At 43.6% G+C, this 23,603-nt stretch overlaps 1 protein-coding gene across 3 annotated transcripts in view; it reads left to right on the top strand.

The window, feature by feature from the left end:
• Lrrc1 (leucine rich repeat containing 1) overlaps positions 1-23,603 on the top strand; it is a 115,644-nt gene that overhangs the window by 25,472 nt on the left and 66,569 nt on the right. For 2 of the 3 annotated variants that reach the window (NM_001146048.1, NM_172528.3), the window contains exon 2: positions 21,642-21,759. The exons of the other annotated variant lie outside the window; for it this stretch is intronic. In NM_001146048.1, coding sequence (NP_001139520.1) covers positions 21,642-21,759 — 118 coding nt within the window. The remainder of the gene's footprint in view (positions 1-21,641; positions 21,760-23,603) is intronic. 3 annotated transcript variants of the gene reach the window in all.

The following is a 23,603-nucleotide window of genomic DNA, read 5'->3' as shown; positions in this document are numbered from 1 at the left end:
GTTTTAGTTAATATGTGGAGTTCAGGCACATGATTCTTGAACTCAAATTACCCACATGGTTAAAACCTTTCTGCAGTCTCTTTATGAACGTTGCCTTTAGGCCAAGTCACCATGACTGTACTGAGTTTTAGGGTTTTGGATCTCAGTGCAAGACTGCCTTTCTTGAGGCTAAATCCAATCCAATTAGATTAGCACATCAGTGTTAAAGTACAGTGTAGCCAACTCTAAAGAGCACCCACCTCCCGCCAACCACACATAACCGATTTTATACAACTTCCCGATCAGTTTCAAGGACCCTAAAATCGGCAGCATTTATGAGACTGCTTCCAGGTAATGGTTAGGTTCTTCACTAGCTACTCGTTCTTCCAGATTCTTCACCCTTTGAGTGTCCATTCTCATACTATCTCCCTGGAGTAAAATGGAGTGGTCTCTGAATGTCAGGCTGGGTATAAAATGGAGTGGTCTCTGAATGTCAGGCTGGGTATAAAATGGAGTGGTCTCTGAATGTCAGGCTGGGTATAAAATGGAGTGGTCTCTGAATGTCAGGCTGGTGAACCAGTACATAAATCTCATGGTGTAGGACACACTGCTTACGGGCACACAGCTAAAGCTTAGGTTTCCAGCTATGGAAAGCACTGCTCCACCCCTCAGCCCTGGGGTCTTCTAACAGGCTGATAAGCCTGTCAATCAGCGTTTGTTAAGTGGCTGTTGCTTGTCCAGCCAGTTTGATTCCTCACCCCTCATTCTATCCCTCAGAGTGTGTTTCTCTGTTTTGTCTACCGAAAGGAAGTGTCACTCATACATTATTGTAGGTGCTTCATTGAAAGGTGTGGGGCGTTATTTGCTATAATTGAGATAGGTGTACATTGAAGTCACATGCAGTAAGATCATAATTTGCTAAATATATTTGTAAGCGAAGTAGATATAAGCAGGAAAAAGGGTAAAGCAGCACACAGCAGTATCAGCACTCAGGGACACGGGGGAGGGGGGCACTGCTCACGGGTATCCCGTAGTGCCAACCACCGAGAGCCATCTCTGCATGCATTAGAGCTTATTCTCCATCATTTCAAAGGACACACAGCAGTCACCCAGCTTTCTCAGAACAGTGGGAGGAAACCTTTCTCCTTTACTCCGTGTCTGTTACGGTGTGCAGCGTTGGTTCACTGGGACCCTTCTCTGCAGAGCGGAGCGGCATTTGCACATCGCCTGACCACCCTGTGGGTTCTCTGTCTGCCTTGGATCCCAAGTAACTTGCCTCACTCTCTCTGCATATTCTCTCGGGACAAAGCCACTGGTGACTTTCCTGGGCCCTCCTGTAGGCATTTTGCCTTTAATAGCTACTTCCACAAAATGTAAATTGTAGTTTATGGCTACACTGGCTAAACATAACTCAGCATTGGCTCATTCTTACACACTCATTGTCACTCAGTTGATACTAAAGAAATTGGAACATTTTTGAGCTTCCCCCATCCCAAATTACTGTGTCTCTTAAACCTTATGACAGTGTCATCTGTCTCAGAGACTTAGCAGTGTGAGTTATGATTTGCCTCTCTGTCGTTTGTTGAGAAAGTGTTCTGTGGTCTTGATTATGTGAGTTCTATCTCCTCTTCCTCTTCCTCTCCTCTTTTTTTTTTTGCTGTTTTGAGATAAGGCCTCCTGTAGCCCTGGCAGATAGGAATTCATTGTGTAGCTCTCTGTGAACTTGTGGCTGTTCTCCTGCCTCTACCTTTGGAGGTCTGGGATTGTAGGCACGTGTCATCATGCCTACCCTTGCTTGTCCTTAATCTGTTATTTCTACCGTCCTGCCAGGTTACCGTCGGGTAGACAGAACCGCTGCACTATTAGATGGTGCTAAGGGAGTGTTAGCACAGCTAGGCTGTGTGGTTGGCGCTGGGAGGGCCTGGAAGTGCTTCCTTTTCCCTTTCTTTATAGTACTTGCCATTTCTTTCATCCTTTCTTCACTTTAATGTGAGATTAAGCTGGCTTTGCGTTTCAAGTGGACAGTAGAGTATTTCAGTGGTGATTTTGAAAGTTCACCAAAGAGAATATCATTTCCGCACTGGGTCGTGTGTCAAGAGAGACTATCTCTCTCTGTTCTTACCGACTCTGCATTTCCAGGTGTCCCGAGAACTGCTGAAGGGTCGGCTGGCTAGGGCGGGATGGCGATCCTTGGCAGTAAGAACAGAGCAACGGAGGGAAGTTACAGAGGAGCACAGAGACAGCAAAGGCTCACGTGTTCAGGAGAGCAGGGAACATGTGTAGAGACTTGACTCTTTACTCTTCAGACAAATGGGCAGCTCTGAAATATAGGTCCACAAGAAGCGAGAGAGGCCTTCAGTGACCCGCACACCAGGAGTGGAGGAGAGAAATTAGATGCAGCTGTCAGAGTTGCTGTACTCTAACCCGGGAAGAAATCTTTAGTGTTCTGAAGACCAGGAAGTGGTTGACATTCCCCTTGTCGTCACAGGCCAGGGCTGGGAGCAGTGAACACACGTGCTGCTTCTGGTTGATGGGAAGGGCAAGCTTCCGGGGCTCAGACTGTCGCTGGACAGGAGGCCAGTGTCTAGTAGATTCATGGGCTATCACATTTTAACTCTGGTTCACTCAGTTACCAGACAAATGGCCATCTCATCTGTCACTGGCAAAGTATTGAAATCTCACTGACTATAATTAAATTCTTGTTTTGTTGCCCCCCTCCTTTGTCCACATGGAATATGCTCCTTCAGAATGTGAGGAAGATCAGCTGCACAGAAAACTGGACCTCTCTGAACTCTTGCAGACTTCTAACCAACATGCGTATTTTGGGGAGATGTCAGACTGTCCCATGAGTGAGGAAGGCTGAGCTTAGTTGGGCACGACCTTCCCAATTGCTAGAAAGGTCCAAAAGAACCAAGAATGCTGTGATGCTGTCCCGATTCTTCCAGAATAGCCATCACAAATACCCGTGTCCTGGTCACCTTTGACTGTCAAGTGGACATTGCCCAGCGTCATCTGAGAGGAGGAATTCCCTAGGTCAGACTGGACTATGGGAGTGTGTGTTTGGGGCGGGGGGGGGCAATTGCTTCCATTATTCATTGGTGCAGGAGGGCAGCAGCATCCCTAGGCAGGTAGTCCTGGCCTATAAAAAAAGCTAGCAGGTGTGTCTCCTTCATTTCTGCTGTACTTCTTTGGTTATGAGTGTGTTCTTTTCTGACTTCTCTCAGTGACGGAGTGTTTGTCACCTGAGAGTTGGAAGCAGACTCGAGTCTCACTACTTTGCTTTTGGTTGAGGTGGTGTCATAGCAACAGAAAGGCGATCAGGGAAGACTCTATTCTATTTGCTCTTTGTTGCTATGACCAAATACTGACCAAAAGTACCTAGGAGAGGAAAGGGTTTATTTCATCTTAGGTTTCTGGGGGGTCACAGTCTATAGCTGAAGGAAGCTGGCAAGATCCCAAGACTTGTCAAGTTGAAAGTCAGGGCCAACCAGTGGTCAGGCACTTAGGTGCATTTCCAAAGCATTAGTTTATCTTCAGAATGGATTGCCTACGTCCAAAGATGTCTGTGAGTTCAGCCAGTGCATCTGTAGATGGCAGTGTCCAAAGGTTGGACACCATCTAAACTTTTTCAGTTGTCTCGATCCTTACAGTGACCCTGGGTCACTGCTGAGTCTAGCCTGTCTGTGTCCAAGGTATCTCAGGTATCTATAACAGCCCTTCGCATGGGCCTGTTGTGCATTCCCACTCAATACTGTCCTCATCTGTGAGCCTCACCCTCCCTTTTAATTTTAAAGTGTGCCTCTATCAGCATGGAAAAATGTGATAAGTTATATTTGTGTATTTAAGAGTGCTTTGCATCATTGTGAGTGGTTTCAGCGCTGTGGAGCTGAAGCCAGAGTATTGCAAATCTGGTCTTTCTTCTTTCTTACAGTCCTCAAGAAAATTGCTGTGGTTTTTGTTCCCTGACTTGACTGAGCATTGACTGCCTCCTCTAAGTTCTTCCGTTTACCAGGGGCCCTGCTGTACTTTGTGTTGTGCTTGAGTTTTGTCATATGACCCCAGATAATCTATAGATTTCCTTGTTGCTTCTTGTAAATGCTGTATTTATGTCCTCATCAATTATAGGCCAAAGTGCATACCACCCAGTGTTACCGTAAATTACCTTGGCCAATTTTGAATGCGAGGCGGAAAATATGCCTAGAAACTGAACTTGGAGAACCCTCGGGTCATTAAGAAGTTTTCTAGATCAGTTGCATGTCTGATTTTACAGTTTCTTTTAGAAAATATACCAAGTTGTCATCAGGTCTGCTCTTGCATAGACGTCACTGCCTTCCCAGAGGATTCTGCCATACTTCAGTTCAATATATAGAGGAGAATATATATTTACCTTCTTGGTGTTAGACTATATCAAGCAAGTCTGATTCGTTGCTCATGGCCGGTCTTTAGATACTCAGAGCCATGACTGGAAATACAGTTATTTGACTCCTAAGTTTGGTTTATATTCCCTTGTATAGCTCATAATGTTAGTAGATTCAAAATCTTACTATGCAACAGAGGCAGAGCAGGCTTTGTATGTAGTTTATTATGGTCCTTTGCAAATCTGAAAATTTGGAAAGTGATCTTGAATGCTAATTTGGGCAGCCTTAGATCAAGAAGCCTGGATATCATATTGGCCTCTCCCTCCGGTGTTTGGTGAATTCTCAACTGCTTCTATTGTTAATTTTAAAAGTACAAGCAGTTGGCCCCGGGGTGGGTGTGGGAGGAGCAGAGATGTCAAATCATTGGCCAGACATTCTAGTTTAACCATCAAGTTACAGGTTCTGTGAAAGAGCCTTTCTCAAAAATTACTGTAGTGTAAGATAGAGGAAGACACACTTAGGGACACACATGTGCGCACACATAAACACACAAGAGGAACTTTTGTGAAAATAGAACTAGAAGTCATATTGTGCTGGCATTCAGAAATAGACTGGTGTGGAATAAGTCCATTTGTATGTGGAGGAAAGAAGCTGTGTTCTTTATTTCAGCCTTGAGGTCCCCTCTCACTCCATAGGCAGCTAGTTTCCATATCCACAAAACCAGATTCTGCACTGAGTCTCTGAGGCTTGGATCCTCATCAGAGTCAACTGAAGACATTTATAAACTGCAGTGTATCACCCATTGTAGACCTTCCAAATCAAACTCTGACAAGGCCTAGGGGACCTGTTGATAATGTAGATTGGGGATGTTGTCAGCTTAGAACTACTAGAATACTTTTACTTTCCAGTTCTGCACTTATAATTTTATATGCATTTTAGATAAATGCAAGTGTTGTAATAATAGCTAAGGTACTCGTAACTCCGTACATTCACCCATTTCCTCCTGAGGACTGTGTTGTCTCTGCTGTAGTGAATGCACACCTATCCCTTCCTTGGGCTCAGGGCTCAGAAGGTCCAACCGGCAAAATCAGAGAACATTAGACTTAGAGCCTGCCGTGTGGCTCTGGCATTTCATATCTGCCAATCGGTGTGTAGCAATTGATTGCTTACCAGGTGCTATAAAAGCCAGCACTTTATAAGCTCTTAAAACCCACTGATGTTAATGACGTAGCAAGCGGGTGCCAGGGTTCTTTGAGTTTTTACCTTGTTCTGTGGTGACTGGTCAGCCAACAGAAAGCCTTGAGAAGGCATGCTTGTATAGTGTTGGGGGCAGGTGGTCTTCAGCAGGCCTATGTGAAGACGAAATCACACTTCATAGCTATGGTTCCTGAGCTGTGTTTGACTCTGACCTATAAAGGAGTGGTAGGAGCAGAGCCTATTGGGGAGGTGGAGGCTCTTTCATTAAAGACAAGACAAAACAAAAGAAAACCATCCACCCACCCAGCCACCTACCCATCACGCAATTTACCTCACCAGTGTTTCTTCCTTTTCATAATTAGAATCTCAGTCTGCTAGTAGGAAAGGGGGGTGGGGGTGGGGCAGAGATCTAGCTTCCTCTGCTTGTCATCCCAGGTGCCCAAGGTTGCTGGCAGGTTTTCAGACTGAAGAGCCCTGTCACAGGGTAACACTCCCGGCCTCAGGCAGGCAGCCACCTCTCTGGGGGCCACACTAGGCAGAATGGCGGGATCGGTTTTTTTCCTCAGGTGCAGCCTCCCAGCTTCCACCCCTCCACCCCCCACCCCCCTGCCCCATCTTTGTTCCTTTCCTGTCCCTCTTAAGCTTAGCCCTTCGCTGAGTCCTGCTGACCTCCTGAGCTTTCCTGGTGTCTCTCCAGCCCTGTCTTCCATAGTTTAGCCCACATTTGCTTTGCTTTTTGGTGGTTTGATTAATATGAAGTACACTTTCGGATTTCCTTGCCTGATTACCTGGTGGACTGTGGGTGACGGGACTTGTATTTAAGGTCTACTCTCTGAGACTGTAACATTCGATCCTAGCAGTCTGTTGACCTCCCTGAAGAATGTCTCTTATATGTGGTCCTTCTCAGCTTTTGCAAATGAATGGAAGTCTTAAAAAATGTGTCAGCCCAATTGAAGATTAGAACATAGTTGCATCTTGAGAGTATATTCCAAGGGTCGCAGGATGGATGGGTCCGAGTTTCTTACACTTGAGGAGTTCTTGTAACTAGGATGCAAAAAAGAGGATTAAAAAAAAAAGCAATTATTATAGCTAACACTATATATACATTTTCTCATAGGCAGCTACTGTTCTTGGTATGTCACCCAGATTCACTTAAGTGATGTCCACTGCAGTAGAGACAGACACTGTGGTTGCTCATTTTCACCATGGAGAACCCAGGGTGTTAGGGAAGCTAAGCTGCTTGCCTGAGTTCACACAGCCAGCCAGCTAGGGACCGTAGAGACTTTGGATTCCATAGTACACTCTGCTCTGCTGTTTGCTGTTCACAGGAAGTGGGCATGGGCCTTTAGATGTGGCTCTGAGCCTCAGCAGGGACTCACCTGTATAACCCAGCCCTGCCAGGGGCCCTCTCCGTGTGCCAGTCTCCTCGTTTGTACAATTAAGCCTGGATTGTGGCTGCTGTTAGCTTAAATGCAATTGTGTGTGTAGAAGCCTTAGTTAATATCTGGCACATTAGGATTGTTTCTCATTATTTTAGAATTGTTTTTGAGAAAAATAAATAAGTAAATAAACATAGCAGTGTTGTGAAGTTTTTGAAATTAGGGTTTCAGAAGCACTCTGTTAGTGATGCTTTTAAAATTTAAATTGCTTTAACTCCTACATATGGTAAAGTCTTGCTTAAAAGAAATCTGAGCATCCTGAGCCCACAGTCTCAGGCTCTAGAAGGTGTTTTCTACAGATTTCCAGAGGCAGAGGAGTGCGGGTGTGAGGCCACTTCTCTCTCTGACCCTAGTGGTCCTGATGACAGGCTCAGTGAGCCAGGGCATAGTAGCTGTTTTGTACAGATCTGGATAAAGAAATGGGACTGTCACCTGGGAGTAAGACACTGGGAAACTGGAGCAGAGGAGTCATGGAGACCACTGAACTAGCCCAGGAAATTGCTCAGGGACCGTGTGGAGGACTGGTCACACTTGGACACCAGCTCTTTCATGTATCTTGGAGGTTCAGGTGCCAAGGATGCTCTCCCAAACTTCACACTGGAATTATGTCTGGGAATGTCTTACAGTACTACTACTCCCTGTACACATACTTGTGTTCCTGTGTGCACAGGTGTACAATGTGAGTGTGAGTATGCCTGTGTGCAAAGGCCAAAGGGTTATGTCTGGTGTGTTCCTTGACTGGCCTTCTTATATATTCAGGTGGAGTCTGTCACTTGGACCCACAGCTCCCTGATTCAGCTAGAATGGCTAGCTAGCGTTCCATGGGGGATCCCCCACGCCTGCCTCTCAGTGCTGCACCTGCTTGTAGACTGCCATGTCTACCAGGTATTTATAAAGGCTGTTAGGGATCCAAACTCCGTCTTTACACCTGCACTGCAGGCGCTTTACCTGCCAAGCCATTGCCCAACCTCTTCCAGTCTCCCTTCCACGAATAATCTCCCTCCTCATCCTCCTCGTCCTCCTCGTCCTCCTCTTCCTCCTCTTCCTCCTCTCCCTCCTCCTCCTCCTCTCCCTCTTCCTCCTCCTCTTTTTTCTCCTCCTCTTCCAGCTTTTTCCAGACAGGGTTACATCAGTTTTCTTTTTGATTGTGTGTCACAGAAATTTCTGACTCTGGGAGCTTTCGAGGTGATGTGCTGAATTGAATTTGGCCCTTGCTAAATAATGTTTTAAGTAACCGTCTGGCCAGCAAATGCCAGGACACAGCCGGTACTAGCTTCAAGAGCTTAGTGACAGGGAAAGGAACCGTGGCCCTCATTTATGGTAGTAAGTAAGGTAGCTCACTGTGTGGCCTAAGGCTGCCATCCATCATACTTGGAAGGTTTAGTATTGGACAACTTTTAGAGTGTTTTGCCTCTTAACCCAGGTTGCTAGTAAACAGTAAAAAAAAAAAAGTACAGTTCACAGATTGTTCAAAAGAACATCTTTTAACTGAACGGCTCCAGTGGCTGCCTGTTCTTGCCATGCAGAAAGCAGACTTAGAGCTTGAGCGTTTCGTCAGATGAATGTGCAGGTGGGGGAGGGGATGAGTAAGTGGTTGCTCTTGGATCTTAAACAGTGGGGCAGTTCAAGCGGTTCTCACTTAGGCCTGTGTCTGTGGCTCTTCATCTGGAATAATGTTAGAATTTGATACTTGGTGAAGCTAAACTGTAGTGGTCAGTGTGAAGTGTGTTTGGGTTTTGCATTGTTGAGTTGCTACGGGATACTCTGAGCTTTTCCGTTCTGCTGTTTACTTCACTGTTTTGGTCAACCACTGTAGGGAATAGTGTGGATTCGGTCAGTGTGAGAAATTTAATTATGTGAGCTAGCATTTATTTTGAAGCTATAAGGTTGTGCCTTCAAGGAGCTACAGAAACATCGGAGTATAAGTCTATGTGCATAGAGAGAAACCCTTGTAGTAAAACTATAGAATTTAAATCTTATCATTATAAAAACATATCATAGCTTACGTGTTTTCAGACTAACGTTAGGGAATGTTCAAGAAGTTCAGCCCACTTCCATTATAAATTTTACAGTGACTATAGTTAGTTATGTTTCTGAGCGCCTAAAATCTATTTGGAGCCTACCAGTCTAAGTGCACAGCATTGCACGGTTAAACCAGTTCACATGTCTTATTCTTGAATCAGCTGGGGTCCTGAGGGACCCTGCAGGGTGTGTATCTGGTGACTGGGTTGGTTTTCAGTATTTCCTGTATCCTACTGCATAAAGATACCTTTCCTCTGTTTTGGAAAAGTACTGAGACGAGATCTCGAAACAGGCTTTCTAAAGTAAGTACAGTGACATCATGGCTACCGGTGCCGTGTTTCGCGGCCTCCAAGGTTTAAGGTCCGAATCCTTGGCTTCACTATTATGTCCCCACAGTGTTGAACAATCTCCACACAGCATTAAAAGTACAAAGTCTGAGCCTCTCAAGCTGGCCTTGAACCCACCGAGATCTGCTCCCGAGTGCCGGGAATAAAGACACGGGCCGCTCTGACCAGCCTGAAGGCAGCCACCTAAGTGTGAGCTCCTGTCATCTAAAACCAAGTTGCACGCTTCTAATTCATGTGGCATAGAATAACCATTTCCATTCCGAAAGGGAAGAATCAGGGCATAGCGGAGAAGGACGGGACCAGAGCAGGACTGAAATCCAGCAGGAAAAACGCCAGACCCTTAGCTTCATGGCTGGCATCTGGGCTCATGGTGGAGTCTGGAAAATATCTAATAACATAACATAAGCATTCCAGGATTGGCAGGAAACAAGCTAAAGTGACATAATTAGTATAAAACTTATTTTGCTTAAAGGGTGTAACAGGAATATGGGAGGGGACAAGAGGGTAAATCTGTTGAGAGATTTAAAACCTAAGCCAAGTGATCGGGGACTACTCAGCCTCTACACTGATGTTTTGAATCACAGAAAATCAGAGGCAGTGTGTACAAAGTGTTGCTTTAGCCTTCACGTTTTCCTCTCTTTTGTTGGTTTGTTGGTTTGTTTTGAGACTAGAGTCTTACTTGGTAGCCCAGTATATGGCCCAGAATTGGGATTTCTGAAGTGTACCACTGTTTAAACAGTGACAACAGCCAGAAAAACTTGAAGAGATGTCTACGTAAATAATTTACATGTAAAGAAAGGAAGCCAAGGAGCTAGAGATGTGGCTGGCTGTCCCGAGTAGTGTTTGCCTAGCGCACTGGAAGCGCTGAGCCAAGTCTCTTGAACCCCACAGAGCTGGGTGTGACGGCACAGGGACACACTCCCAGCACTCGGACTGTAGAAGGCACGAGACTAGAAGTTCACGGTCATCCTCAGCTACACAGTCAGTTCAAGGCCATCCTAGGATAGAAGAGGGAAAATACAGAAGTCAAATATATTTAATCAAATTTATTAAACCCAACTGACATGCACATAGGTGTTTAGGTGCATCGCCATTTATTGGACTGAGCTGTTGAGGTTTCATGTTGAGGCTGAATATAAAGGCATTGAACTGATTTGTTTGGTAAAAGAATTATCAAGACAGCATTCAAGCTGTGTCGTTGGTGTGGCTCCCTGCTCTCAGGTAGGTCCCCAGTGAAGGAAGGGGGGGGGGGGAGAGGAGAAGGACAGTGGATTCAGGGAGAGTGCAGGACACAAACCATGTGGCCCCACCAAGGAGATCAGAGCCACCGAAGGGACGGCTTCAGTCCTGCCCTGGAGAAGATGTTTGAGGGTAAGGCTTAGGAGACAGGAGGCTTCATTCTGTTAAACCAAATGCAATCGAAGGACAGTGCCTAAGCAAGGATGAGTGCTGAATGGTTGGTTCACCATTCCTCAAATGCAACTGCCTAGCAAAGTACCCCTACCCACACATCCCAGGTCAGGAGGAGGGTGGCCCCCATCTCAAGCAGGTGGCAGAAGTTGGTTGTATAATGTTGTGTGTATGAAAGATACAAGTCTGAAGGGATCACGGGGCATGTGCCTAAGTTTCAGAGAGCTCCTGAGGTCACACAGTAAGTGGCAAGGTGTGCATCCCTGTAAAGAGACTCCCCTGGGAGGCTACTGAATGAAACCATGAAGGGAAAGCCTAAGTGGCATTGGAGACTTCAGGATGCTGGCATTCCCAGAACCATGTGACATGCCCAGGAGAGAGCTTCAGACATAGAGTAGAATCAGCCCTAGGGAGATGTCTGAGGAGGTGGAAGGCACAGGAAAGTATACCCAAGTCCATGGAGCCCGTTTTAGTGACCAGTGACCCATTTTAACTGATAGTGTTTTCTTAGTTGATCTTTCCTGGACCATCCTGACCTCCCTAGCCCCTGTCGCCCCTGTCATTTCTCTGTGGTACCATAGGCCTGGTCTTTCCATGCCAACAGCTTTGTTGGGTTCCCAGTAAAGTAGTGCTGTCCTGAAGTCTTGTGGTTTTAACTGAGAGTTTCTTCTGTCCAAGTGATTGCAAATGCCACTGTCGACTTTGTCCACTTCTCTGATCAAGCACGAAGAACCGAGCATTTCTGGCCTCGTGGTTTTCAAGTTTTATCCCTGAGTCCTTTCAACACTGGTGGGGGAACCTTGGGCATTTACATCTTTATTAAAGATCATTAATGGTGAAGGAGTAATGGGGCATGAAAGTGCCATAAGAATACTTCAGTATGCCAGCCCATGAGAAGATAACATCATCGACCGAGATAAAACACTGAAAAATTGGAGACCCATTTGAGCAAAATCAACGCAGCCCCTTTGTGATAAACGCCCAAGTGCGCACCTGCTCGCACTCAGCAGGGGAGCGGGTTTGTCTGTTTAAAATGGGCTCATCTGAGATTTTAGGGCTATGGAAAGAAATGAATGAATGGTTATTTTTTTGCTACACAAAGGCTTCCTGTGCCGCTAAAACACAAATCTATTAAATATTACATGTTAGAGTATTAATCTGCCTTCTGAGCAAATAAATTGGCAAGCAAATTATTTTTCCAATTATAGAAGAAATGGGTCTCGGAAGGGATGGAGCTTTTTGTCTCGTTTCATAGTTATTAACCGTGTTAGCCGTTCCCTGTTCTTGAGTATATGGATATGGGTTTTCTACTTTGTATCATTATTCCAAATTCTTTTTTTTTGTTATAAATTGGTAGTTTATAATTGAATAAGTCTCTGGGATACAAAATAATGCTATGATCTATGACTACAGTGTAGAACAATTAAATAAATCTAATTGTATCTATGACCTCAAATATCTATCACCACGTTTAGAATATCAGCTGAGAACATTGGGAAGTTACTCTCAGTTATCTCAAAATGTATAATACCCAGTTCTCTTTCCCATACTGTGTGAGTTTGTGTGCTGGTGCCAGTGTGCCCACAAGGATGCTTCCAGAGGGTGTGCAGTGACTGACTCTGTCGCTCTCTGCCTGTTCTCTTTTCTCTGAACCGGAAGCTGGCATTGTCTTGGCTAGGCTGGAAAGCAAGCACTCACAGAAACCCTCCCACCTCTGCCCTCCTCAGAGCGTGTTGGGGGTGTTGTGTATGCATAAAGGATGCTTGGCTTGCTGGGTAGGTGCTGGGATCTCTGGAGCAAGCCGTCTTGCCAGCTCCCAGTAATTTTTGGTTCGAGTGTTTGCTAGAACCCTTTCAAAAGTCAAATTCAGGATATGAGAACAGTTTTTAAAATATCCTCTGCTTAGCTCAACTGGTCCTTCTGCTATTCTGTAAATATTTTCCCTTCTTGTCTGTTATAAGTTTTTTTGTTTATTATGAAACCTTTTATTTGACTACTTCCTTTTTCAATTTCTATTAGAAAAGTTACCCCTCTGTGGTTAGCTATAGAATTTTGTAGTGTTCTTTGCCCAGTTGGATTACATACAGTGCTCCTGCAGTGGATCTCTCCCTTAGTTTGTAGTGGACTCTTAGGTTAGCAGCATTTCCTCTGATTTTTTTTAATGTTTTCTGCTATCCTGTCCATGTGTTAGGAGAGACTGACTTTCCAACCTTCTGGATTAGGTCCTTGACATACACATACCCCTGGGGCACATGCACCCCCCCCACCACCACCACCACACACACACGCACTGAGGAGTGTTTCAAGGGAAGTTGAAGACAAGCAAGACGAGAGGCCTCATTTTCCTTCCCATGACTACCCCATGTGTCCTGCTCATCTCTCCTCTGTCAGACAGGGCCCTCTCATTGGAGCGCCTCCTCTAGGCTTCCCAAGGCCTCTATCCTGTTCTCTTAAGACCTAGTGGGGCTCTTGGGCTTAGACCTTAAAATCCCCCACATTTAATTGGTCAAGGCAAGTCACTATCTCTTTCTTTTAATGGTCCCCTTTCTATTTTCATAGCCCCCTCCACATATATGCATTTGCATACATTTGTACATATACACACATACTTAAACCAGTCCACCTGTGAGAGAAAACGTGTATCCGTCTTTGAGTCTGGCTTATTTCACTTAGCATGCTGATCTCCACTTCTGAGTACTTTCCTGCAAATGTTTTTCTTTGTAACAGAATAAAATACATATGTGTGTGTGTGTGTTGTTTTCAGCAGTAGGGATCTGCCACCAAGCTCTGGGTGGGCAACAAAGTTACAATAGTTTGTATTGTTTTGAGGTCTCTGGAACAGACCTGACCAGCAACTAGAGGGGAGAGGGGTACCCCACACCCAGCAGTGGGCTTTTTATTTGGCAACCTGTGGCTTCTAGGGTGAGTGAGCACTATAATCCCATGTTAGGTAATTCTAATTAAACACTTTTATATTTATATATCTTACATATATACATAAGATGCTTATAAGATACTAGGGTTCCATATGATTTTTCCACACATCCCTGTTGCTCATTGTCCCTTCTCTATCCCCTTCTCTGCCACCTATGTGTAGAGTATTGAATACTCTATTCTGTTTGTCCATTCCCTGATCAGATGACCTTTTGATGTTTATATTTGCACTTAGAGGTTAATCCCCTGTACTCCCTGTGCCTGGAAGACGTTTTCACATCCTGTAGACTGACTCCTTCACATTGGTTCTCTTTGCTTGTACAGAAGCTTTGTAATGTCATGGGTTCTATTCTCAGCTCTTAGGATCATTTGCTGTTCCATTGCAGTTCTTCCAGAAAACCTTCTGTCAATGTCTTTGAAATGTTTCATGTAGGTTTTCCTCTGCCGTTTTTAAAGTTCCAGGTCTTACATTAAGGTCTTTGATCCATTTTGGATTGGTAGATTTTGGGGTTTTTTGTTCGTTTATTTATTTTACTTTGTTTTGGGGTAGGATGGGAGAGATGGACCCAGTCTCCTTTCTCTATTCATGGGAAGCCATGTTACCCACCACCCTTGTTAAGGGGGCTGGCTTTCCTTCAGTGTTTGACACCGTTGTCCAGCATTAGGTGTCTGGCTGTAGCTGTGGCTTATTTCTACATCTCCTATTTTTTTTTTAAATTTTTTATTAGGTATTTTCTTCATTTACATTTCAAATGCTATCCCAAAAGTCCCCTATAACCTCCCCCCCCCCCCGCCCTGCTCCCCTACCCACCCACTCCTACTTCTTGGCCCTGGTGTTCCCCTGTACTGGGGCATATAAAGTTTGCAAGACCTAGGGGCCTCTCTTCCCAATGATGGCTGATTAGGCCATCTTCTGCTACATATGCAGTTAGAGACACGAGCTCTGGGGGTAATGGTTAGTTCACATTGTTGTTCCACCTATAGGGTTGCAGACCCCTTCAGCTCCTTGGGTACTTTCTCGAGCTCCTCCATTGGGGGCCCTGTGTTCCATCCAATAGATGACTCTGAGCATCCACTTCTGTATTTGCCAGGCACTGGCATAGCCTCACAAGAGACAGCTATATCAGGGTCCTTTCAGCAAAATCTTGCTGGCATATGCAATAGTGTCTGCGTTTGGTGGCTGATTATGGGATAGACCCCCGAGTGGGACAGTCTCTGGATAGTCCATCCTTTCGTCTTAGCTCCAAACTTTGTCTCTGTAACTCCTTCCATGGGTATTTTGTTCCCTATTCTAAGTAGGAATGAAGTATCCATGCGTTGGTCTTCCTTCTTCTTGATTTTCTTGTGTTTTGCAAATTGTATCTTGGGTATTCTAGGTTTCTGAGCTAATATCCACTTATCAGTGAGTGCATATCAAGTGACTGATTTTGTGATTGGGTTATCTCACTCAGTATGATATCCTCCAGATTTCATAAATTCATTGTTTTTTAATAGCTGAGTAGTATTCCATTGTGTAAATGTACCACATTTTCTGTATCCATTCCTCTGTTGAGGGACATCTGGGTTCTTTCCAGCTTCTGGCTATTATAAATAAGGCTGCTATGAACATAGTGGAACATGTGTCCTTTTTACCAGTTGGAACATCTGGGTATATGTCCAGGAGAGGTATTGCTGGATCTTCTGGTAGTACTATGTCCAATTTTTCTGAGGAACTGCCAGACTGATTTCCAGATCTCCCATGCTTATGGATTGGCAAGATTAATATAGTAAAAATGGCTATCCTGCCAAAAGCAATCTACAGATTCAATGCAATCCCCATCAAAATTCCAACTCAATACTTCACAGAGAAAGGAATTCACTGAATTTGCAAATTCATCTGGAATAACAAAAAACCTAGGTTAGCAAAAACTATTCTCAACAATAAAAGAATCTCTGGGGGAATCACCTTGCCTGACCTCAAGCTATACTACAGAGCAATTGTGATTAAAAAAAACAAAAAACAAAAAACAAAAAACTGCATGGTACTGGTACAGTAACAGACAGGTAGATCAGTGGAAAAGAATTGAAGACCCAGAAATGAACCCACACACCTATGGTTACTTGATCTTTGACAAGGGAGCTAAAACCATCCAGTGGAAAAAAGACAGCATTTTCAACAATTGGTGCTGGCACAACTGGAGGTTATCATGTAGAAGAATACGAATTGATCCATTCTTATCTCCTTGTACAAAGCTCAAGTCTTAAGTGGATCAAAGAACTCCACATTAAAGCAGAGACACTGAAACTTATAGAGGAGAAAGTGGGGAAAACCCTTGAAGATATGGGCACAGGGGAAAAATTCCTGAACAGAACAGCAATGGCCTGTGCTGTAAGATCAAGAATTGACAAATGGGAACTCATAAAATTGCAAAGCTTCTGTAAGGCAAAAGACACTGTCAATAAGATAAAAAGGCCACCAACAGATTGGGAAAGGATTTTTACCAATCCTAAATCTGATAGGGGACTAATATCCAATATATACAAAGAAGTCAAGAAGGTGGACTCCAGAAATTCAAATAACCCCATTAAAAATGGGGTACAGAGCTAAAGAATTCTCAACTGAGGAATACCAAAGGACTGAGAAGCACTTGAAAAAATGTTCAACATCCTTAATCATCAGGGAAATGCAAATCAAAACAACCTTGAGATTCCATCTCACACCAGTCAGAATGGCTAAGATCAAAAATTCAGGTGACAGCAGATGCTGGCGAGGATGTGGAGAAAGAGGAACACTCCTCCATTGCTGGTGGGATTGCAAGCTTGTACATCCCCTATTCTAGTTCTTGACTTAGTGCCCAGACAGACACATTTTGTCCCCATAGCTCTAGCGAACTTTGACATTACCTCTTCCCCTTCATGGATAATGTATGCTTTCAGGTAAGTTCTAGAAAGTTTTTCCTTAGTTCTGAAAGAGTCTCAGTGGAATTTTGTTCAGGATTTGTTGCAGCTGCAGACCATCACTCTTGCTAACATAGCTGTGGAGGTCTCTGTCTTGTGTTTGTTTTCTTCAGTGTCTCAGAGTTCTCACTGTAGAGGTCTTTCACCTCCTTTGTTAGACTTAGTTTGTTTTCTTTTGAAGCTATTTGTAAATGAGATTGTTTCTCTCCTAATTTCTTCCTCTTCAAGTTCATTTATTGGTATATAGAAAGGCTGCTGGGTTTTGTGTGTTGATTTTGAATCCTGGCACTTTTCTGAAGGTGTCTAGGGTTTTCCAGTGGAGTATTGGGGTTTTCCATGTCATCTTCCTTGTCTCCATCCCCTTGTTCTCTCTTGTCTTCCATCTAAGTCTCCAGTGCTGTGTTGGATAAGACTGGAGACAGTGGGCACCTCTGTCTTTTTCCTGAGTTTTGTAGGAAATGCTTTTGGTTCTGCACTGTCTGTCTGAGTGATTGATCAAAAAGCCAGCCTAACTTGTTGAGGACGGGAGGGGTGGGGGGAGGGGACTTGATTTGTGTTATATAAAACACGATAAGATTAGCGCTTTAAGTTAGGGATTAGAATACCTCCAACATGGCGATAAGTGTCCTTGTAGCTCAGCCACAGCTGTGCAGAAGCTGTGGCATTCCTGACACTGTTGTTCCTTATGAGAGCCCATGCTGTCAGTTCTTTTCTACATTATGGAGGAATTTCAGCACCTTGGGAACAACTGGTTGATGATCGTCCATATAGTAACATGAAAGGATGCAGCCCTTTCTCAGATTCGGGAAAGAAGTACTAATAGTACCCAGAAGGGCAAAAGACCTTGTCAGATGGAGAATGGAAACAACATTTTGTTTTGTTGAATGAAAGGCTCAGTATCTGCTAAAAACAACAGTGGCTGTAAGAAGCCTGGTACCCTGTAACAACCTAGGGCAGTTGGGGTTGCTCTGAATATAATTGCCCAGAATGTGGTCTAAGTGGGTCAGTGAGCTGTAATCAAACATGTAGATTTGAAGAATAGTGCAGCAGTGAGTTCTGTCACATGATCACTCAGTGCTCAGGCACCCTGCCAGAAGAGCTACACAAATTGTTCTTCATGTGCCCTGGCTCATCTCGGACACAAGGCAGAAGGAAGGGCTTATAGCTTAGGAAGCCTTCTCGCTGACTGTGTGAGGAAGCTGAACATTGACGATGTGACACAGTTTGAGTGGCAGACCCCTCCTGAACTGTGGAAGACAGCAGGTGATTTAGAGCATTTGAACACGGCGATGGCATCCATCAGGCTACTTTGTAAAGGACTGGAGAGTTACTGAGGCTTCCTTTTGAGGTCATGGCATACTGCATTTTTACAACTCGTATGTGCCTTCCCATGCTAACTAAAGCACTATTTGGGGCAGGCTGTAGGTGAGGATGCTTTCCTCTGGAAACTGTGGAACAAAATTTGTTTTCTTGTTCTGACCTCTCTTAGAGGTGGGATTTGTAGGCTGTCTGTCGTCCTTGTTATTTACTGCAGACCCGAGCACCCAATTTACTTGATTTCTTGGGTTCTATACGAATGAGCGCTGGATGCGTGGAACTGGTGATGGCTTTTGTACTTTTGCTGTTATGCCTTCCTCGCAAAACAAAGTAAGCTTTTCACGCTTGAGTAAACACATTGATTATATTATGAAACTGTCAGACTCTTTGAACAATTGGCACCGGCTCAGTTATTCAGACATGTGACTCTTTTCAATGGCTTTTGTGTTTGCTAATGCTTTAGGACAACTAATATAAAGAGATTGCTGTCCCTCAAAATAAATCTCAATTGATGGTTAAAGAAATCGCAAGGATTAGCCTCCATTGAACATCTTTTTCATTATCATATATGTCCAATTAGTGAAACCATTTGTGCAGATTCTTAGATCGTTTAAATAATCTGTTTTGTTTTATGTTAAAACCAGTAATTCATGCAGTATTCTTGTCACCTGACCCAACTGTGATCTGCTTCCATTCTACCCAATGGATCCTCACTGGATTCTCGGGCCCGCAGTTAGCATGGCCTATTACAGAGAACCTGAAATCTTGTTTTCTTTTAGAATTTTGTTTGCATTGTAAACCCTTTTCAAGTTCGATTGTGTTTGTAATAGTCGTTTTTATTATTTGCATAATTCTGCATTATTTAGCAATGGATAGCCTGTTACTTTACTCATGGTGTGCTTCCTAGCTTTATCTTAACATCATAATGCAAAGATAGAGTTGTGCATTTATGCTTGCTTTTGCTATTTTCAGCTCTAGTATGAGAAGTGCAAAGAAGTATATCAGTAGACTTGAAAATATTTTGCCTTTCGTGTGCTACCCACTCGCTTTTCAAAAGGCAGCACCTCTTTGGATCACTATACAAATATTAGTTCTTTTTTTTTTAAACCAATACAAAGGTGAAGATGGCTACTAAATATTAGCATTTGGAGCATCCTCTCATCTTAGTATAGACTTTCTGTAAATTCATTTTCTAGGTTTAAACATGCAGCATATGCTGTTGTTTCACAATACTAAGCAGCCAGGATCCATAGCAGTGAAGAACAGGGGCCTCTTGCCTTTCTCGTTCCGGTTGCTGGGTTTTATCAGTGTAGATGGAGTATATGAGTGAGACTGTTATGTGTCCCTCTGAGCCAAGTCTTACACTTAGGTTATGATTTTTCTTCCTGTGATATTCATTTTCTGGGATTAACTCATCCTCCTTTGCTTGTTTCTCTGTCGCCGTTCCTGTTTCTGATTTATCACTAAACATTTGGAGACTTGCAGATTTCTTCTTTGTAGTTCCTCCCACATCAGAGAACCCTTGAGATGCGTTTTTATTCATGTTTTCAAAATTTCCATCTGGAGTCTATGCATTTGACTTCCGTGTAGACTGGTTGTTCTCAGGGCTCGTGGTTCGGGGGTCATTTGTGAATCACCTCCATTTCATTTTGCCTTTCTGAGCTTTGCTGATTCTGTCCAAATATCGTATGCTTCTTTAAAATGTATGTGCACATTTTGGGGACAATGTGGGAAAGTGTATTTTCCACATTTGACCGGTTGGGATTAACGTGCTGTTTTTTCTAAGGCAGTGTGCCCTTGACTTTCAGATTTGTGTTGAGCCCAGCGCCATTCTGGGTTCCAACTCTTGTTTGTCTTTCCCCCTTTATTTTGCTCATATTTGGAAGATTAAAAATTCCAGTTAGTTTGCAATATTCTTTACTTGTGCTTTTTCTTATTCTGTCGTTATTTTGGTGTTCCTGTGATAAGAACAACTGAGAGGAGTGAGGGGAGGAGAGATTTATTTTGGCTTACAGTTTCAGTCTCTCACTGTAGGGAAAAGAGACACTTATGGGATCGTGAGCACAAGGTGGGGCCTGTTCGCTCATGGTGGGCCAGGATTCGGAGAAAGGGAGGTGAAGCCCAGATCTGGGCTACAACCGTCAAGTTTTACCTGGCCAGCTAGGTTCAGTTCAGATCAAACCATAGCACGTTTGTGTTGTCCTGGCACCGTGCCTTTGGGAGCCAGAAGCCATGGTGTGCACTTTCATATGTTTGAGCTCCATATTCTTACATGGATTATAACTTGTGGAGCTGTTTAGCTGTCCTGCCCCACCTTCCCATTTTGCCATCTCTTGAGTTTCACCACACGTCTTCTAAGGGCGATTGCTAATTTTATTTACTTCTCTTAGATTCTTTTGTAGAGGCTGTAATATTTTAAAATTTCTAAGTGTTTAATTCAAGTCTTTCTAGATTTGGTAACATACATCTTCAGCTCGATTCACCTCCCTCCCCAATGCTGTACGCTCTAGCTGGTGATGTTTGCTTTGGTTCTCTATATTGTTCGTGTGTGTGTGTGTGTGTGTGTGTGTGTGTGTGTGTGTATGTGTGTGTGTGCTGTCCTTCATCTGCATGCACACACACTTGGCATCTTGCATCTCATAGGCTTTTCCTTAGGTATCTAGAGAATCTGGACTTTGCCTAAGTTAGAGATCCAGCTCCTGGGGGTGTGGGTGAGATGAACACGTGTAGATACTGTTGGCGTGTTACGCCAGCTCCTCTCTATGACAACCATTGCTATCTCTGTCTCTGTGCCTATGCCTGGGGTCCTGTTGTCCCCAGGCAAGGGTAAGCTCTCACTAATAGTCTGTGACCTTTTTTTTTTTTTCTTAAATTAGGGTTGCATTATTCTTGTCCTTAAAGCTCCTGAGCTTTCAGTTAGCTTTTGTGTCTGGCTATAAAGGACAAAAAAGAGAAGACAAGGATTTAGCTATTTCTTAAAAATGAATTTTCCATCAGTTTTCCTTCGTTTAGAGGTACTTAACCTAATTTCTTTATGTCTGCTTTTAGTACAGCTCTGTTTTTTGTTTTTTGTTTTGAAAAATATTAATTATTATTAATTATCTAGTTCCCCTTTGCTTTGTATGTTAGTAGTCTTCATAGACTTATTGCATATCTTTATATTTGTGTTCATCACTGTATAAGTTTAGTAAAACATTGCCTTCATCATGGGTATCTGGTGCAGACTTTTTGATTCTTGGTTAAAATATTTTTTTACTTGCTGCACACAATGTGAGATATTAGATCTATAATCAATAGAATTAATGCATTATATTTTATTGAAATAGTTTTAATTAAAATTATGCTAAAATTTATTCTGTTTACATGTTCAATATCATAGTTTTAATATTATTTTTGATAAGTAGATGTGGCAGTCTATTCTCACGAAGTTGCTTGTTCATTTTTTAAACATCTTTATTTTTAAATTCTTAAAGATGGGTAAGAATTCACAAAAATTGTATGCCCTGAGAGGTGCATAAAGATATATTTATATTTTATATTTATATATGAAGATATTTCATATGAGCAGTTTACTACTCAAATCAAGAATTTGACATTGGCACAGTTTTCATTAGTCTTAAAATATAAACTGAAATGTTCTGTGAGCTCGAAGGGCCATGCAAAAATGTATGAAACCCATGTAAAACCATTTTCTTTTTCAGCAATTTTTCCAGCTAGTCAAATTACGGAAGCTTGGGCTCAGTGATAATGAAATTCAGCGGCTCCCTCCAGAAATAGCAAACTTCATGCAGCTCGTGGAACTTGACGTGTCCCGGAATGGTAAGAAGGCACCCATCCCACTTAGATTGTCCTTGTGTCTTTCTGATGCTGGGGACATGATTAATAACCATGAATATATAAAGGTTATTGAGGTGCTTTTTCTAGCTGTGGGAGGGCTATGCATATGTTTTTTTTGTATATGGAAATTAATGAGATTTAAATTTTACAGGTTTGAGACAAGGTCTTACTTTGTAGCTCAGGCTGCCCTTGAACTTTCAATTCTCCTACCTCAGCCCCCTAAGTACAAGAAACCTATCCATGTCTCACTGTGCTTGGATAATAAAATTTTAAATAGTTGGTCAACTTGTAATAGTTACCAACACTGTTTTTGTAACTCCCCCCCCCAACCCCCCGAGACAGGGTTTCTCTGTGTATCCCTGGCTGTCCTGGAACTCACTTTGTAGACCAGGCTGCCCTCGAACTCAGAAATCCACCTGCCTCTGCCTCTGCCTCCCAAGTGCTGGGATTCAAGGCATGCACCACCACTCCAGGCTTGTTTTTGTAACTTTTAAAAGTAGCTTCAGTCTTCACTCCTCCAGTTGGCTGGATATCATGTGACTTACCTTGCTCAGTTTGGTTTGGTTTGTGAAACGAGGTCTTAGTATCTAATTCTGTCAGGCCTGCTACTCATTGTGAAGCCCAGATGGCCTTGAACTTGTGGCAGTCTGAGTTGTCAGCCTCCCGAGTACCAGGGTTATGGGTGACTGTGACCAGCACTGGCTCCTTTTACTGAACAAAACAAAACAAAAACAAAAACGAAAACTAAAACAACCTGTGAGTTGTAGTTCAGTTTCTGTCTTTCAGACACTGTAGGCCCAGAAAATTATTTGGAAGTGGATCATTGTTACAGTAGTGAAGAAGGGTCCCTCCCTTTTTAAAACCCCTCCTCCATGGCTCTCTCACATTCCGTCCTGGAAGCTGGGAGTTGCCTTTTGACTATGCTATTTCATTGACTTGGGTCCTTTATCTACCCTGAGAACCATTTCTTGTTGTAAAGTACTGGGGAGAAAAAGTCGTGCTTTAAACTGGCTTATGCATCCCAGAAGGAAAGATAGCCCCAGTGAAGTGGGTTTTCCACTTAGGCTGGAGCAGAGTGGATGTTCCAGTAGCTACAGTTGATACCACTTGGGGTTCATACCCCTCCCCCCCACCCACTGCCTCTGTTCTAGCTGCTGTGTCCTTCCCTCTCCACTAGCCTGCTCTCTTGGAACCACCTTGTGGTATTCCACCCCCCCCCCCCCAACCGGCAGCTTTCTTTTATGGCCCATGTCTGTGTACTTTTTCTGCTTCTGTCCCTGATGTGGTACCCATTTACCAGTGACTCCTTGTTAAGGGCACTCTTCAAGCTTTCTGTTTTGTACCAACCATCAGAAATAAGCTACAAGATGGCTGTCCTGGGAGATGAGAGCAAGTCACATGAAGTGACTCTTCCCTCCCTGAGGGTTTCTGGTCCTGAGCAGACTTTTTCTACACTGGAGTTGAGAGGGGGACCTGGCCTGGCTGGAAGTGCATCTAGAAAGTGACTGTATGATAGAAATGACTTCTCAGCTTAGCAGTAACCTGAGTTACTTACAAAAAAAAAAAAATTACAAAGCTGCCTGTTTACAAAGAAGCAGCAACCAACTTGAAAGAAACTGAAATCACAAAGTAGAAATTGAAATTGGAATTACAAAGGAGGAATTAATAGGGGCCAGGAAATACATGAAGAAGGAGAAGCAAGGATAGTTCTGTGTTCCCTGTGATGGGAAGCCCTGGGAGGTCGATAGTGGCTGTTTGCCTCCTGGCCCCACAGTTCTCAGGGCAGCACTCTGAGAACAGTAGCTAGGAGGGAGAGCTACATGCCT

Source organism: Mus musculus, chromosome 9 (assembly GCF_000001635.26).
Source record: "Mus musculus strain C57BL/6J chromosome 9, GRCm38.p6 C57BL/6J".
Taxonomy (NCBI): domain Eukaryota; kingdom Metazoa; phylum Chordata; class Mammalia; order Rodentia; family Muridae; genus Mus; species Mus musculus.
Note: the sequence above shows the minus strand (reverse complement) of the source record. Positions and strands in the feature narration are given on the sequence as shown.